Source organism: Anguilla rostrata, chromosome 15, assembly GCF_018555375.3.
Source record: "Anguilla rostrata isolate EN2019 chromosome 15, ASM1855537v3, whole genome shotgun sequence".
NCBI classification, from domain to species: domain Eukaryota; kingdom Metazoa; phylum Chordata; class Actinopteri; order Anguilliformes; family Anguillidae; genus Anguilla; species Anguilla rostrata.
The window spans coordinates 20,788,744-20,806,860 of NC_057947.1; the positions used below are offsets into that span (position 1 = coordinate 20,788,744).

The window sequence follows — 18,117 nt, forward strand, 5'->3', positions numbered from 1 at the left end:
CTCAATGAATTTTCAGTTTTAATTTTTTGAAAAAGATTTCATAAATCACCAAACATAAACACGCATGTTTTTTTTTTTGTTTTTTTTTCATAACAAAAAAATTCACATATAGCTACAAATAAAGCTGGAGTATGGCTCAGTCCCAAAAAAGTGATGCACAAATGAATGGTATACGTCTTACTGTTCCATAAAAATAGTTCTAAGAGATGTTAAGTATTAAGCTGATCCAGTGTCAATGGAAAGAACATTGGTTGTGAATTTAAATTCCAACAAACTGTCTCTCTGTCCTCCTATTCTCAAAACACTCAGCAAGACCTGTGAACTGTGTGTGTGTATGTGTGTGTGTGTGTGTGACCTCCCACCAACCTGCTTGGAAATCCAAGCTTGTGTAAAATTCCTGAAAAACAGTAATATAAATATGTCCATCTATATAAATTGATTCAATGTAAATACTATGTAGACTGTTGTGTAAGTTGCTCTGGATAAGAGCATCTGCTGAATGCCTGTAATGTAATGTAATGCTTTCTGGTACACTAGATGCCCTGCAGTCTACCTTACAGCTGATGTACAGGCTAACATGGAGATGGGACTCTTGGTAAACACTGAACTGACCAAAGTATTTTGCCATCTTCACCACTGATGAGCCAACAGTCTCATCATTCAGACACCTTGGACACATCCTTTCCGAGGACCGCATAAACAACTGTGAAATGCAGGACCAGATCAGGCAAGAGTCAGCTGTTTTTGGAAAACTGGGGAAGAAAGTCTCAAAATAAAAGCCTACGCCTTCAAATCGAGACAGCAATGTACCAGGCAGTGGACAGCACTGGACCACCTATCAAGACGCTTGAAGAATTCCACAACTGACACTTCTGGGGGATCACCTGGCGTGACCGTGAGCCTTATACTGCCGCACTTGAAAAACCAACTGCAGACATATGACGCCACAGTCAAGCAGCGCCAACTGCGCTCTACCATCAGGTTACCAACAGATCATCTAGGGTGGGCAGACATCCGTCATTGAGACAGTTTTTGATCTAGTTGTCCTCCATTCGGCTCTGCAATCTCTCCAGCAACACCCTCCCCACCCCCAGTCTGTGTTTGCAAATGCTCGCCCTTCTCGTGATCACAGTCTCCAACCCCATCATGTTTGTCCAGTTTTATTCTGTTCATATCTGGCAACCTGAAGAACATCTGCTGGGAAAGACTGTATGGCCAGCCATGCTTGGGCTGGAATTCTGAGGGGGGCAGAAAAAACCAGCACCATAAAACCAGCTTAATACATCAAGAAGTACAGTATTATTATTATTATCCTCATTATTATTATTATTATTATTATTATTATTATTGACTAAATAATAACCATATGACCAGAGCATTGTCAAAGAATATAATTGTAATAATTGATGCATGCCTGAAATCACCATACACTTTGTCTTGACTTTAACTTTTCTCTGCTCAGCACCGAAGTGATATCCGCATGTTTTGTAAAGTTCACAAGTGTGGCATCCAAGGATCCGGGCGTACAGGGAAATTATCTGGCAAAACTCTTGGATACCCTTCCAGTGCCTGCAATAGTACCAGGTAGAGACAGTAGCTGTTTTATCTCTGAGAATATGAGGAAAAGTTTCAGATGACCCTGACCTAGTTCTGATGCCTTATTTTTTCTTTGCTCTTAATAAAATCAACAGGGGATTCTTTGGTCTCAAACATTTACAAATACAAATACATTTTTTTATTTAAAAGTAAAGTTTTTTTTTAAAATTCACTGTACCGTGCTTGGCTCATTAGAGCAGACAGCAATACCTGTATGGGTAATGTGAGCATAAGGTAGATGAGCGAGTGAGCTTTGATACACCGCCATCATAGTTTCAGGGAACATGCAGTGATATGCTACAGGCGGAATGTAAGGTCAGCCTAATTTTAGCCTCATGGATTAGCATGTACCCTCCAACTGCTGGTAGTTTTGGCATTCAATTCCCAGCCAAGTCATACCAGTGACAAAAAATGTCACACCTTGCTGCTCTCTGTGGCACTCAGCGCGTGCGCACACGGGCACGCACACACACTAGTGGGCACACACACACGTATGCATCAAACATTATTAAATCATCCAATCAAGACTTCTTTATAAAATTTCAAAAAATGCACAGACCTAAAGACATACGTTTAATTAAGCATACTGGATCACTATCGGGAAATGAAAAACAGGAATCCCACAGCCCTCCAGGAACCACGTTTGCCCCCCCCATCTCAGAACATTGAATGACTGTGAATAACCAGAATAAGAACACCACATCTGACTATAAAACCTGGGCCTCATAATGGTCTTCAGTTTCCCCATCCTCCCTGGATGCTTTCTTCATACAACTCATCCATGCATTAACACTCTATATATATCGTTTTTATAGGTTACTGGCAAGATAATGCGATAGGCCTACTTCCTGTCTATTTGCGTGCTGCATGGTGGAAAAAGGTTTCCGTGCTTTGCTCCTATTCATTCTGACCTCCTGAGAGGAGGCCACCAGGACCCTGGTCTCGCCTCAGTTCATTCACAGGCCCGGTCGTAAGTCAGAGATGGTGCAATCGCTCGCCTGCATGGCCTCCCTCTCTACAGTTTTCTTATCTGTTTACTGTAAAAACCACTCAAAACTGAATAAAGATTTGCGAACCAGCCTTATAGCACAGCTAACTACTGAAGTTACGTTGGCTACGTATTCCTGGAAAACCCAGCTGCTGTTCAAAGCATTAGCCGCAAGATGGCAGCATTTATTATGAAGTGTAAGTAGTGTAGTTTCAACTTCCCAAAAAGGGTTGCAATGACCATAGACCAGAAAATTATTTTAGCCTATAGCTCTCATGAATTCAGTTTATTGAACCAAAAAGACATTGATGTATTTTGGATAAGTCTTGTCAGAGCTAAATCTCCACATCTTGTATTATCTAAATCTATAGCTGCTTCATGAACAGTCAGCAGCCAACTAGAGAACAAAGCAAGACATAAAAATAGTCAATGTTGTATTATCATTAATGTTGGAAATAGATCTTCATGGTATTATATTTTATTTTCCTTTTGCATGTACATTGCAAAGACACAAAGAAGCAAAACCTGGTTTGAAGATAGTTCAAGACCAGATTTAATCACCTTGAATTTACAGTTTATATAATATATATTGCCCTTGAGTGAAAGCAAATAATTCACCAGTAGAATGTGGGCACTTGAGCATATAATGTAGTGTTTTAGGAGATGTCCCCTGTTCAAAGTATGTTAGCATTCAGTGCTGTTCTGAACATTTTTCCATCCCTGGATTGGTCTAGTGGATCCTGGCTTGTCTTGGCATCTTTATTGCAAACTTTCTACTGCAAATATTCAGTCAGCAAAACATTTACTAAGATACACAGTGCACAATCAACAAATGTAAACCTCCCACTCATGTTCTAAATCACACACTGAAAAACATGCTACATTACAAATACAGCTTTTAATTTATTAGTGTTTTTAAAAAAAAAAACCATTTTGGAATACACTGTTTACAATTGCAAGTACAAAGGATGACTTCACCCCTCCCAGTCAGACCTATAATTTCAAGCATATCCTGATGTTACAGCTTCCACTCCGTTTTGTTTCAGACTGAAGAAGGGTAAAAACAGTTTCACTCCCTGCAAGGTTAACTAAAGGCCATTATCACATGGTCTGACATTTCTTTCACCCTGACATCCTGTCCCCTCAGCCAATATTAAATCGACATATGGACCCCACCCACAAAGCAGAAATCAACTCTGCCGTTCGTGATAGTTGTTATGGCCAAAAAAATACTGAAATACAGATCATGGTTTTTTCATAATAAAGGATTTACAGGCAGGCCAAGGCTCACATTTAGCTCTTTCCAAGTGTAAGAACAACTGATGCACACGTTTCATTTAGAGAACAAAATATACATGGGAAAAACTATTAATAAGATAAGTTTATCTGATTTATCTGATTCAAAGTAACAAATCAGACCTAATGCCAGACACGTTCAAAATATTGATCCACTATTTATAAACAATAAAAGGCACGTTCAATGCTATTAGAAAGTAAGAATTTGTAGCTTTACCAGCAACTTTCTTTAAGTAACAAAATTGGTAAGAAAATACACAATTTGGCAGCAGCATATATAAATTCTTGATTAAGAGATGAAGGTAAGAGGCAAGTTAAATGTAATGGATGCACACCGAGGCATTAGAGTCATCTTGGCTAATAATGTATTTGTGAGTCAGTGTTTTCCTTTGTAATTACCCCCAATACTGACCTTAAAAAAAGATTACATTTGGGGATATTAACGGTGCTGGACATGCATGTTATGTGTTCAGGTCATTGGCAACACATCTACACACTGCAGACGCATGTGTGGGAATCGTTTGCTTGTACTCTTAAAGGTAGGAGAGCATTATGAACGAGCATATCCAACAATGAATTATATTACAACCACTCTGAGCAAGCTGAACAGAGGGGATTCAACTTTACACTTCCATTCTGGGTTTACCAACAAAAATACACCACGTTACCAAGTTCTGAAATGAATGTTATGTTCTGGAGTAAACGCAAAATTTTAGTACAGGAGTTTAAACTCTGCATTAGTCTTTGGTGTGCCACTAGGGGCAGTACCAGGCAATCACGGTCTTGCTGGCAGTGCGACATTAGGCAAAGTTAAGTGTGCAATACCGAAACGACCACCAGTCAAGTACGAAGGGGATACTCAGGTGCAATAAAATGAGCTCCCTTAAAGAGCACCTCAGCGCTGGCAGGGCTGGACGGGTCCTCTTCTGCAGCGAGTGCTTCTACCAGACTTCATAAAACCCAAACTTAGTCCAGGCACTAAGCACAAAGGAACAGAAGAGGTGGTCTGTCTTCTGAAGAGCTAAAAAACTAAAAGAAAACCACCCGGGGAAAAAAAAAAAAAAAAAAAAAAAAACTCACAAAATATCGTAAACTTAAGTACGGAAAAAAGCTTTGGAAAGTTTTGAAAAAGCACTGGAATAGTTCATTTCAAAAAAAGGATAAAAGTTGCACAAACCTGCACAAAAGAATCAGAAACACAGAAACTTAATACTAATAAGAGAACAGGGAAATTGCAAAGTAGTTTGTAAAGTTTCATTTGTTTATCCATATCTTGTGTTTTCTTCTTAAACTGCCATCCCTTTTCAGACCACAAGCGCTCACATGGGAATTTCAGTAACCATCCTCATCTGGTCTCCGAGGAGCATGTTCCCATGGCAATGGCGATTCTGTCCCCTCCTCAGGCCTTGACCAAGCGCTCTTCCGTGTCTTCTGGGCCGGGCGTGGGACCAGGAATTCACATCTTGCTAAAACATTCCTTAGCATTGGTCCACACTTGAATTCCCTTTCAGAGAGAACAATCAATACACATTAGAGTGAGAATGATAGACACCCACATTTTGTTGATTCATGTACACACAGACCTCCATCGTTCGTTCTCTCCATCTCTCACTGACACACACACGTCATACGCACTCACGCGCACACACACACACTCACGCACCCACACTGCATCTCAGTGTCCACAGCACTCACCTTCTTGCACACGCTGATCTGCATGACAGCGTAGCTGATGAGCGCCTCTTTTAAATCCCTGTCCTTCTGCTCTTTAAAGCGCTCCATGTCCACCCAGGCCTTCTGCACAAACTCCCTGGGCACAGAAACATGTGGAAATCCAAGCCATTCCTTTGAAAAGGCAAATACAACCAGACCAATACACAAAGAACACTTAACCCCACATAAACTACCATATGGCCTCCGAATGTTTTCGTTTTAATAACATCTGCAAACCCCTTTAAAAAAATAAATAAAATAAAAAACAGGTGCCTTGCTCAATAAATGTAGAGATGGCAGTGCATCATGGGTAAGAACAGTATATTGCAGGATGAAATGTGTCATTAATCCAGGTCCTGGAGACCCACAGGGTCTGCTGTTTCTCATAGTTAATTGATTAGTAAAAGCACTTTGTTATAGTTCACTTCACCTGGTTCCTTGGGTTGGAACTGGCTACTGATTTTAAGGTGAAACAGAAGCCAGCAGGGGCACTGTGGTACTGCAGAAGGGTAACAGACCCGTTTGACCGTTCACGATAATGGCAGTGTAACAGTTCTGAAACAGAAACTGCGATTCTATGGTCTCCGTTTACTCATCCTGTACCACTGTTTCCCCCCCCCCACCCCCAAATCTAAATTTTACTGCTATTTTCAGTGCTGTATTTAGTGAGCCATTTAGTGACAACTGGAACTGCCAATGAGTGGAAAGCAGGGAGTGCAAGCTGTCAGCCACAGCTGAGGGGTGAGCAGCCCCTGCCACGCAGAGAGGGGGGGGGAGAGATGGAGGGGGAGGAAGAGAGAGAGAGAGAGAGGGAGGAAGGGAGAGAGAGAGTTGGAGGGAGGGGGAGAGAGGGAGAGATGGAAGGCGAGGGAGAGATGGAGAAATGGAGAGAGAGAGACGCTATGTGGAGGATGAAGCCTAAAGCTGACTCTCCACAGGCTGGTACAGCTGATACTTTCGCTTGTAAATGCATGTATGAGAAACACGACCCCCCTGAGGTTTACACTCTCACTCGGAGGGTGAAGACGGATATCCTACTCGCACTCGGCGTTTTTCTGTATGACCAGATTCTCGGCCTCGGTGATCTGCTCCTCCAGCACTTTGAGCTTGGCCTCCCGCTGCTCCGGCGTCTCCTGGCCAAACAGCTTACTGGTCATGCCTTTCAGGGAGAAGGTCCGGACCGTCTGACAATGGGGAGAGAGCGGGTTTCAGTGTTACTGAAGAGCACTGTGAGGCCACTCTTCTTATTCAAACTCAAGACTGAACCAGACAGAAACTATGAGTGTGATCCCTCGCTCATGAGTCAATTTCTGCTTTTGCCCTCCCCCTGTCTGAAAAGTTCCAGAAAAGCCCCTCCTGCAGTGAGCGCTCCCTCCAATGGCAACACTACTCTATCCGTGATGTTCCCCTGTGGCCGCTTCCCAAATCTGTTAAGATCCAATCATGTCTCTCCTCATTGGGTGTAGGAGACCAGCAGACCCGTCCACCAGTATGCAGAGCTCTGGAATTCCCTTTCCCATGCAGATCTCCACTGCTCCTCCTACAGTACGTGGTACTCCAGGGAGACCCCTCCCCCATGTGGGCGAAGCTCCAGGAGAAACAGACGTACCCCTGTGGCCAGCTCCTCCCTTTGCTGCTTCTTGGAAGTCAGGTCCTGAGCATCCACCTCCAGCTCGTACTGCAGGAGCTCATGTTTCTTGCACACCGTCCTGCAAGAACAGACCACACCCCCCACTACATCATTATAACCATCACACTGCCCTGCAAGGACAGACCACACCCCCCACTGCATCACTATAGCCATCACACTGCCCTGCAAGACAGACCACACCCCCCCGCTGCATCACAATAATGATCACACTGCCCTGCAAGAACAGACCACACCCCCCACTGCATCACTATAGCCATCACACTGCCCTGCAAGGACAGACCACATCCCCCACTGCATCACTATAAGCATGAGATGAAACTTTGGCATGCAGTGTGATGAATGGCACAGCATAATCTCCACTGAAGGAGTACAGGGGTCAGTATGAACAGACTGTGGGTACAGGAAGAAATTACAGCCAATCCGTCACGGCTGCTCTGAGAGTGTCCCGTTGCCATGGTGCCCAGGCACCAAGCTCACCTCAGAGCTTCAGCGTAGTACAGGTACTCCTTCAGCTGGTCGGCATAGTGCTCCTCCTCCTCCAGGATATCGTCCACCGAGGCGGCGTAGCTGCAGTCAGAGAGACGAGCGGGAGAATGTGAGAACATCCTGTGCACCTACACCTGGCCTTTCACCCAGACTCCAGAGCAAAGGTCCTCACAAGGCAGGTTTAAGAAATTGTGGCACGGCCAACGAAGCGGTACAGAGAGCAGACTCAGGTGCCTCCTGGAAGCTCTCCATCCGGTCGAGGGTGATGTTAACGGTTGACACGCAAAGGGAGACGCTTGACTTAAGAAACATTCTCGGGCTCATGTAATTTGCATGTTGGTCTGGAAACCGTCACTGAGGGGGGACACATTATGTTAGCGGTTCAGCAACGCGAATCGTAACATTACCGCAGCATTTCTGCAACGCTGAAGCAACACACTTCTGTGTGATGGTGGAAGAAGTGGGCCTGGGGGGGAAGGGAGGTGGAGCTGGGGATATGGCATGCTGGCAGCTCTCCAGCCTTTTCCAATGCACTCCGACCCTCCCCAAGGCTCCAGTGTTCAGCTACATGTTACACAAGACCCCAGGCTCGAAACCAAACCCCGTCCAACTCAACACACCAAAAGTGTTCCACAGCCTTACAGAGCAGCTATCACTGGAGGACAGGGGGTGCAGGGAAGTCTTACAACTGGATAATATGTCAACCCCTTCAATGAGGACTAATAGGGGAATAAGAGAAGCTCTAAGGCAGGAGGGTAAAAAAAACAGTCAATACAAGACAGCCCACTCTACATGTCAATCTCGTTTTCTGGCCAGTAAAAACTGTTATCCGAGAACATAAAAATGTATATAACTACAGTTCGGCAATGTTATAAGCACTCTGTATGGGGTTTGTGTTTATATATGTCAATCTTAATGTGTGTGTAAGTGTGTGTGAGCGTGTGTAAGTGTGTGTGAGCGTGTGCGTGTGTATATATGGAAGTGTGTGAGCGTGTGCGTGTGTTTCATACGGAAGCGTGTGTGTGAGCGTGTGGGTTCGAGTGTATCTGAGTCACTCACGCATCCATGTGGTGTCCAGCACTCTGCAGCCCGTCTCCCATGTCTCTCTCTATTGCGCTCCACTCACTGCAGCACACCGGCAGATCCCAGAAGAGACGGAACAAAAGGAGCTAGTTTCATAACTACGGCATATCTGTCAATACAGCAGCGGTGTCATACTAGTTATATACCGGCCGGGTACCATGAAATGGGCCCGTTTTGGAAACACACAGAAAGCTATCAGTGCTGCAGACTATTCTCTGCAATCTGGAACGCCCAATCGTGCTCATGCTGCATTCATCGTTTTGTGAACTTGAGTTTGTAAAGCCACCTGTACCAGCTGCGAAAAGAACATCCGCTTAGGAGGCTAATAAATAATGCATCCAGTGCTCAGTTCCCACCTGAAGACTCTCCCGTAATTCCCATGGACTTTGTAGACCCCATACAGGCGATCCGCTACCCGCTGGAAGAAGCACAAGTTTGTTTAGTCACTTTCACTGGCCTCTTTTTCCATGGAAAAAAAAGAGAACTTTTTCCAAAAACCACTATAATATATTAAAATATGTCATCCACAAAAAACAGCTAGCAGGCTCCATTTAATGCAAGGGCCTAATTTACTGTACTGTCAAGGCAAGTAGAAAAATGTGTAAGAAAAACCCAACTCAAGACTCCCCCCCGGTGGTTATTTACAATAAAGCAGCTCCAGGTCATGGTCCATGGGTGCCCTGTCAAATTTCCAGGCCAGTAAGCCTTATATCAAATTTGGCCAAGTGAGAGTAGCAATTACTATTCTAGGTTTTAGAGGAGCCGTTAAGCACTGCACTGTGAGCTTGTAGAGGTTTGCTGCTCTGTGAGGCACACTGGCATTGGGCTGTACTTACAGCCCGCACTCTGAGCAGCTGAGAGGTCACAGACTGGAGCTCGTCACTGTAGAGCTTCAGCTCGGTAAACCGCCTGCCAAACAAAACACAAAACAAAAGAAGAGAGAGACACGCCCAGTTATTGCTACGGATTTGAATTTTCCCATGTTCTGCCATTAGGCATATGCTGCAATGTGAAGTGAATTACAACAAAACTACAACAAACATCAAGTAAATCAAAAGCACAGGCACGCACACTACAAATTAATTTGGAATACTTGGAATGACACTTCCAGTTTGGTAAATTTGCTCCAATTTAAATAAAACATGGACCCCACACCCTGTCACACAATAAACAAGACATTTGAAAACTATGATCTGTATGAAGAAAAAAAATTGTGATCTGATCTTTGCCTACTTCATTATGATTGGATAAAATATATTAAAATGTCAAATAGTGCCAGAATTGTACTATAAAGATATAAAGGTGGGCTAATATTGTGAAGCAAAGGCAGCAAAGTTCTTCGCTGTCCAAATAATTCAGAACAGTGACTGCAGAATAAGCATTAGGTACATTACATCATGGAATGGGGGGCTTTCCCATTGCAATTAGAAGGAAAGTCAAAACCTACTTGTCAGGATTCTTCACTCTGAATGTTGCATTCAGGGCCTTCAACCTTGAATCAGCCTATAAAAGAAACCAAACCAACCAGTATTAATCGAAGAATAGTCACTAAGTTTGTAATTGGGGACTCGTCTGGGATAATGCGAGCAACCACAATGTGTACTCCTTTTGTAACACCGTACCCATTTTAAATGGAGTAAGACCTGGTAAATACACCTTGGGGTGCGGCAAAAAACCTTCCATTTCATATATGCACATTGTGGCATCAGCTATTAGCAAGAAAAAAGTACAAATTAAAGTTTATTGCCAATGCAAACTTCTTTTTGTAGGTTTCAACAAGCATATCAAGCTTTCCATTTTGTCAGAAATTCACAAGAATAGCACAATAGTTATATTACAGGACACCAGCAGTCATTTGAAATTAAAAAAAAAAAAAAATTAAAAAAAATAAAAACCTTGGATAAAGTATTTGGCTAGAAGTCTCTAATTCATTCCAAACACTTAATATGGCTTGGTGTATGTATACTATGACCACAAAAAACATTCCCTTGGATATTATTTCAAATGCTCATTGCCATCTGTGAATTTAACTGAACGTTAATGTTCAACTCCAATTAGACACGTGTTCAGTGACAGCACGGCTGAGAAGAGCCTGAGGCACTCTTTAACACTAGAAATGCCAGAGACCACGCCATGCTGTGATGCTGGACAAGCATTGAGTGGCATCAGGCTTCGCAGTAACTGGAGGTAAAAAAAAACAAAAAAACAAAAAGAAAACACAGCCTTTCTAGTGTTAAGGTGGGGAGAGATGAAATACCTTGGCCTGGAATCCTGTCTCAAACACCACCTCCTTCCACCCATTCTCCTGTAAAGAAAGAAAGAAGGCGTGGTCTTAACATAACATAACATAATATAATTACGAGAACAGGCCATTCGGCTCAACAATGCTCGCCATTTTCCTAACTAAATTAGCTGCAGACAATGCATCCCAAGCAGGCTACAAACCACTGCGGTGCATTAAGGACCCAAAACGCTCAATGCAAAAATCCATTTTCCAGCAGTACAGAGGGGTTTTTCCCTGAGCTATTCCTATCGAAGCTGAGCCCCATAGCCCCGCCCCCAACCACTGTAACTTGTGACAGGACCAGCTTTTGTTATAGGAGTTCAAAGCAAAGTCATGGCCCATACCTCGGTCAGGAAGCTATAGAAGATCTTGTCATTGGAGAGGACTGGGTGGGAGGCCACGCGGAGCAGGAAGTTCTCCAGCCCCGCCCTCCGCCTCTCCACGAAGTCCGGGTCCATGTTGTCCGCAGACAGCTTGTGCCAGACAAATTCAGCCTGAAAGACGAGGAAAAGAAGAGATTTTTTAAAAACTAAACAAAAGGCCTGTCTCTGAAACAGTGAAAATTTTCAAGCAAAGAGGGGAGGGCAGTAGGGCTATGCCAGGACCTACCCTCTTCTCCGGTAAAGGTGGCACAACAATGAATGGATAGGTGACCAGCAGATAGTTTCTAAGGAGCTCAAACTCGCTGTACCGCCTCCATAGAGTATCAGGGGTGGGGTTCTGGCCGTCTGTCGCCGTGTCAACCGCGCTGTCAGGTAAGAGAGGTAACAAACAGGTTGCACATCAGCAGCTGACTCCCAGGGGCACTTCCCTAGTGGGGCACATTGTGATGGTTGAAAAGACATAAAGCACAATCTTGACTCTTGCATCACCATTTTGAAAAGGAAAATGTTTGGATTATTCATTCCTGAAATCCAAGAAGTCACATTAATATTCAATTTGAACAATCACAGAAGGTCTATTTTTTCTTAGCCATTCTGCAAAACAGAAGAAAGATCATTATTTAGCAAACAATGAATGCCAACGAATTAAGTGTTCTTCATGAATTAGGGTCATATGAATTTTGATGGTAACTGCCTGTTATTCTGGTCCAAGACCCTAAATTTAAACAAAAAACCTTTTAAAGTTAAAATGATTACCTCCCCCCAAAGAAACTGCAACAGTTATGACGGTTTTTCGGACAGATCCAGTCAAAAATAAACACAGAACAGTCCAGATGAAGCCACAAATTATGCAGGTTTAGCTTAACGTCAACTTCTAAAATGGCTTCATTAAACAAGTGATAAAGTTAAGCTGTTCCCTAAAAAGCCTGAAATGAAGCAGAAATCTGGAATGCCTCCAATTAGCGAGGTAGGGCCATTAAGAGCACGCGTGGGACAAACGTATGGCAGGGAAATTTCCATTTCTGTCTCATCTGCCCTTTTGTTTCTCAGCTTCGCTCAGAACACTAGCGAAACTGCTGTGATCCGGCCGCTCACTTCTGGTGGAGAAAGGGAACAGGAGGGTTTCCCAGGAGGAAATGAGAGGTGGTAATGGGGTCCGTGCTAATAATCCCTTTAAACAAGGGGGGAGATCCGCTGCAGGCTGTTCTCGACTACGTCTCGCTGACTTCACCACGAGCCAGCCACGCTGTGCCCTTTCCCCCGGTAAACACGCCACGGGTTTGCATGCGTGAGTGTAATATCTATACCGCGTTCTGAAAAACATGTGTTTCCTTTTAAAGAGGCGCGCCCCAACAATACGGCTCTGTGCGACTGGCGCTGCGTGGCCCCTGCGTGAAGATAAAAAACAGCCTTATTTACGCTGTGGGGCCAGGAGGGTAGAACACAATTATAACTGACCGTTCAATTTGGATGCAGATATCATCACAGCCTGACGCGGCTTCAAATAGAAAATGACCGCAATCCATTTGGCTTGGCAGAAAATGTTTTACATGGCAGTCATTTGAGTCCCGTTACGAAAGAACACAGAAAATATAAGTAGGCCTAAACAACGGGGCCAAATACAGTGACAAATATAGAAAGTCTAGCGGTCCATTCGATTTTGGAAACCAGAGGGGAAAATGTTTCAATTAGAACATGATCATAGCATGATCAAATGTTCAACAAATACAATAACTGAATAAGTTGGCAGATTATGTTTGATCTACAACACTTAGTCATGGTCTTTGTGCAGGCGGTGCGAGCACCCGATGCGCGATGATGGGGAGAGAGGAATGTCAGCTACTTTAAACGCTGATAACATTCGCACAACGGCCCCCTTTAAAACGAAGGCCAGGAACGTTGAAAAATGTTTCTGAGAGAGCCGAGAGTAAATCAGACGCGGCGCTCTGCACTCTGTCTCACAGCCACCGCCTACAAAGGAAAGCCGCTTTGTCGGGAAACCGCTGAAAGAGGAGATGAAATATGACACAATGAGTTAAAGAAAAGATGTGCTCAGCATTTCAAAGGCACGTGGTACAGCTGGGCTGCTCTCCGTGCCGGAACACCACCATTTCGTGACTATAGCTGCACCGTGGGTGGACTAGTTATCAATTATTCTCTATTTATCAGTCTGTTACAACACAGCGACACAACAAAATAACGAGAACTGGCCACTCAGCCCAACATGCACACCATTTTCCCACCACTGAAGTGTACCTAGTGTACACGATGAGCACTAATTCTTTCAGCAACAATTTCCAAATGAATCACAGGCATAGAATTGGGCAGTAAACTAAGTGACAATTTACTCTAGTGGAATTAACTGTTCAGAGATTTAGAAATATTTCAGAACGGAAAGGTAACAACCTTTTATCGACGGGAACTAATTGTTTCTTTATGATTACTGCTGCCTACATTTACAACTACTACAATCTAAAAGAATCTACATCCAAACAGACACTAGAAAGAAGTCCCAATCCTATGGCAAAGTGTATATACATTTTCTGCTGTATTTACTTATGAAAGAAAAGATTATATTATTAAACATGGGGATATAATGACGTTTAGAGTCCAGTCAATTATTTTGTTTTAAAACCTGATTTTTTATTTTTTTTTTAATGCACGTTGTGAAGATTCAAAGAAATATCTGGAAAGATGTGATCTGTGCAAGGATTTAAAGGGACAGTTCGCTTTCTGGCTAAAACAATTTCAGGTTTAGTGTATTTTTTCCAATTGGCTCAGACAGTTTTTTGTGTAATGAATGATATTTTAGATAACAGATTTCTGGCGACCTGCTGACTGTCTGGCGTTCAGGGATTGGCGGTCCAAAGTAAGGAAAGACACTTAAGGTAACTAGAAACAGCTTGTACAGCAGCATTGTACAGCGGCACGTATGTATATAACCCTTTTATTTATTAAATTATTGTTTAATATTATTTTTGGTTGGAATCATTTCTATACTATAGTGCATGCAACCCGAGACTGCAGCACTCAAGGAAAGAAGTCAATATGAATTATATATTTACGTTTATTACTGCATGAATGCAATAAAAGTAATCTGTTCAAACACAGAGCCCCTGGAAGCACAACACTGCTGCACAAGTCACCTTTAGAGTCACCTGAAGAGTATTTTCTTGCATTACACCAAGAACTCCAGATCTTCCCACAAGAACTGCAGTCACAGCAAAGACAGCAGGCAGTCAGAGACTTCTCTGAATGCCTAAAATATCCTACATCACACACAAAAACCATCTGGGCCAATCAAAAACATACAGTAACAACAGAGAATAATATTTTTAAAGGCGCAGAAAGTGAACCATCCCTTCGTGCCCTCGCACGGATCACATCGTTCCAATCAGGGACCTTAAGCTTCAGAGGAGACCGGGCGCTCCTGGTCGCCAGCAGGGCCGACATTCACGCCTGACTGCAATTTGCGAGGGCCTCCTCAATTTCCTTTCCTTTTCAAGTCTGTAAGCAGCTGGACATTGCCCCACATTAAATCACTCACTGATGATCCACACTGTGCCTTCAACCCACCGAAGAGACATGCAAACGATTAATGACAATAACAGCCCAGCATTAGCCCATAGGGCTATACGCCCCAACTAGGTTCCTTTTTCTACACAAATCTGTAGCAAAGTTACTTAGGATTTCTATCAAACAGAAATCTTGGCAAATGCTTTATTGCTTCAGTTGGCCTGCTTTTATGGATCGCTCAGTACAATAAGTGCAAAGGGTACCATTTCAAAAGAAACAAAGTGGATGTACTGTAAACACTTACAAAGAGCTTTGGGGGAAAATGACAGCTGGTTAATACTAGGGTCTCGTGATTTCTTAAATCTGTTTTCCAAAACCTGGTCCAAGAAGCCTACATTGTATATTAGCTCTTAATTAGATCAATAACTTAAGTTTGACTAAGATGTTACCTGAATATGGGGCATCATTTGGCTTCTCTGCTCAATCAAATATTTTTTTTAATCAAAATATTTTTTGATGCAATATGCTCCATGAAAAATGTCCCTAACTTCCAATTACTTTCTGGAGTACTCCAATAAACAATGAATTAAAGTCTTAAATTACTGTTATTATTATTATTATTATTAGTAGTAGTAATTGTAGTATTTGTCGTAATGTAGTTCCAACACCTGTCTGCGTTACTGCACAAAATTGTTATGGGGCTCAAGCGAAGACAGATGTTTTTCGTAACACCTTTACTTGAATCTTTCAGATATAGGATTCCAAGAACTCACGTCTGTAAAAACAGAACTAAAATAAAATTAAATGTAAATTCAAGTGTGTAGGTGGAGATACAACTTAAGTGTTGTCAATAACGGAGTCTTCTGAACCAATCAGAACTATGACTATGTTGTCAACAGCAAAAAAAAAAAAAAAAAAAAACTTAACTTTGAATCTCCGCTTATCTTTGGGGTCCATTTGGCCTCGCACAGCCTTCACTAGGGAACAGTTCTGTCAGTTTACATTTAAAGAAGATCATAAGCATTTGTACCGCGTTTCTATTAGGTAAACGGTGTAAGTCTCCTGCATGTTGACAGCGTTTTTCCCCGTCCTCTTCTCCGCCTCGGCAACGCTGATCTCCATCCGTTTCAAGAGGGCTGTCCCTGCCTCTGCCATCTATGGAATAAACAAAATATGACGCGTAAAGGTGCTGCCGTCAGTGAAATGTCAGTTAAGTTAAACTAGTTATCTCATATTACGGCACAGCAACACGCCCAAGAAACGTAATCGGGAAGTGCAACAAGAAGATAAAATGCGCAATAAAATGAGTAAATATAGGTTGTTTTTTATATTAAGCAGACTGCGTCTTGGACATAGATTAATTTAACAAACAAAGAATAATATTTTTTTATTTTTTAAGGTTGCTTTAGTTGCATTTCCAATGCAGGCTATCTCTGTGCAGCCAAATATCACACAAAGCACATAAGGAGCGAAGTTCACAGTATGTTACATAAAACGTATGTTAAAAACTAAGCCTTTCAAATAATAATATATCAGGACAGGGGGATAAGGTTCCAGATCATGATCTGATGTGTGTGGGTAACGAATTAAGTTTTGGCGTAACGTTGTTAACGTTGCACGGTTTCCACGATGAAGCTGGTGAATTTTCATATTTCATTTGTCCAGCTAGCTAATGTGAACTCTAGTAAACTGGTGTGGAAATAAACAATGAAGTAGCTCACCATATTCAGTAATGCTAATTATCGTGCTACAGAGATCGCACTAAACACGTAGCGCTAGGTTTAACTTCCTTAGCTTTACAGCTACTTGACTAGCTAGCTAAAAGCAAACATTTTAACACCTAACACCGGTAAGCGGTTAAATAATGCCATGTATAGTGCCACATCTGTAGATTTATCCAAGGCAAATATCTATATTAACTAAACTAAAAACGTAACAGCAAACTTGTAAAGAAACTGACATTTTTATTTCGGCAAACGTGAAAGTAGCTCAGTGTCAGGAATCAAAGGTGTCGTGACACGTGACGTGTGCTCTTATAATTTCAGCCAATCCCACGAATATTACAAGCTGCGGTCAGACATTTCACGCAACACCGTGGACAAACCAGGCCCAGTTCGCTAACTTAGCTATGTCTATGCATTTCCCGCTGCACAACTGTATTACCTGGCAGCTTTTGTAGTTATGAAGTTGAACTGTAGTGTAATTGAAAGTTACCGTGTTGTTTCTGTTGTTCTCCAACTCGGCAGCGGTTAAATCAGTGTTTCCAATCACCGCTATCTCTTCGCTGCTGCTGTCCGCCATCCTCCCGATATTTTCTTTAGCTCACACGCAGGCGCACTAATCACAAAGCCTATTTCCATCTTTTCACTGTAGTTTTTTTACACCTGTGTCATACAGAGATGAATGTCGCCTTTCTTCGCAGTTTTATGCAAACTTGTTACAAAATTTGTAATAATAATAATAATAATAATAATAATAATAATAATAATAATAATAATAATAATAATAATGTTGTTATTGTTAAATAGCAACTGTGAATTATACTTTAAAATAGAAATCTAATGCTTTGACAGTTTGTCCTTAATTAACTCTCAGTCGCATTGTTGACGAATTGTCTAACATATAGGCACTGTTAAAACTTACAGTTTTCAACGATTGACAACATATCAAAAAAAAGAAGTCGAAGAAAAAAGAAAGAATTACAAAACACGCATTTGTAGCATATATTTTAGGCCCATTTCACCCAAAACTGGTAAGATTTACTGCCTCCTACATTTGGAAAACACTATTAAGTTCTTCTCACTGAACAGATGGACAAGGAAGAAGTCCATGCTTTATGTTACAGTTTAGATCAATGATAATAAGAACATCGGTTTAAAAATAAATAAAAACAACAACAGCAACAACAACATTATTATTATTATTATTATTATTATTATTATTATTATTATTATTATTATTATTATTAGTATAGGATATTCCGTAAAGTCTGTTTTCGTTCATTACAAGGTTTCATGTAGGCGTAGGCTACAAGAGTTTAAATATTTTATGCTAAACTTTTTCTTTGTAATATCAGGAAAAAAACAACTGAAAAAAACATAACTTTTGCTTTTCTAAAGTG

General features: G+C 42.0%; 1 protein-coding gene across 2 annotated transcripts; it reads right to left on the reverse strand.

Moving 5' to 3' along the window:
• Nucleotides 1-3,463: 3,463 nt before the first annotated feature.
• Nucleotides 3,464-17,370, reverse strand: snx4 (sorting nexin 4). Of its 2 annotated transcripts, XM_064310749.1 has the most exons (14): nucleotides 17,211-17,370; nucleotides 16,027-16,151; nucleotides 11,707-11,845; nucleotides 11,442-11,591; nucleotides 11,071-11,118; nucleotides 10,261-10,316; nucleotides 9,650-9,722; nucleotides 9,170-9,231; nucleotides 8,790-8,855; nucleotides 7,722-7,811; nucleotides 7,203-7,302; nucleotides 6,632-6,777; nucleotides 5,576-5,690; nucleotides 3,464-5,384 (listed from the first exon to the last, which is right to left on the reverse strand). In XM_064310749.1, the coding sequence occupies exons 1-14, from the start codon at nucleotides 17,295-17,297 to the stop codon at nucleotides 5,337-5,339; spliced, it is 1,305 nt and encodes a 434-aa protein (XP_064166819.1). In that variant the 5' UTR covers nucleotides 17,298-17,370; the 3' UTR covers nucleotides 3,464-5,336. The 2 variants fall into 2 exon arrangements, with proteins under 2 accessions (XP_064166819.1, XP_064166821.1); XM_064310751.1 differs by lacking the exon at nucleotides 3,464-5,384 and having other exon boundaries at nucleotides 6,606-6,777.
• Between the last annotated feature and the right edge of the window lie 747 nt (nucleotides 17,371-18,117).

Excerpts from the sequence above, each read along its gene's own strand:
- snx4 (XM_064310749.1), bottom strand. The coding sequence starts at position 17,297 with ATGGCGGACAGCAGCAGCGAAGAGATAGCGGTGATTGGAAACACTGAT. Across the intron at positions 9,232-9,649 it reads AGCTGCTCAGAGTGCGGGCT|CGGGTAGCGGATCGCCTGTA; the intron begins GTAAGTACAGCC and ends TGCTTCTTCCAG. Across the intron at positions 6,778-7,202 it reads GGGAGGAGCTGGCCACAGGG|ACGGTCCGGACCTTCTCCCT; the intron begins GTACGTCTGTTT and ends CCCCATTGTCAG.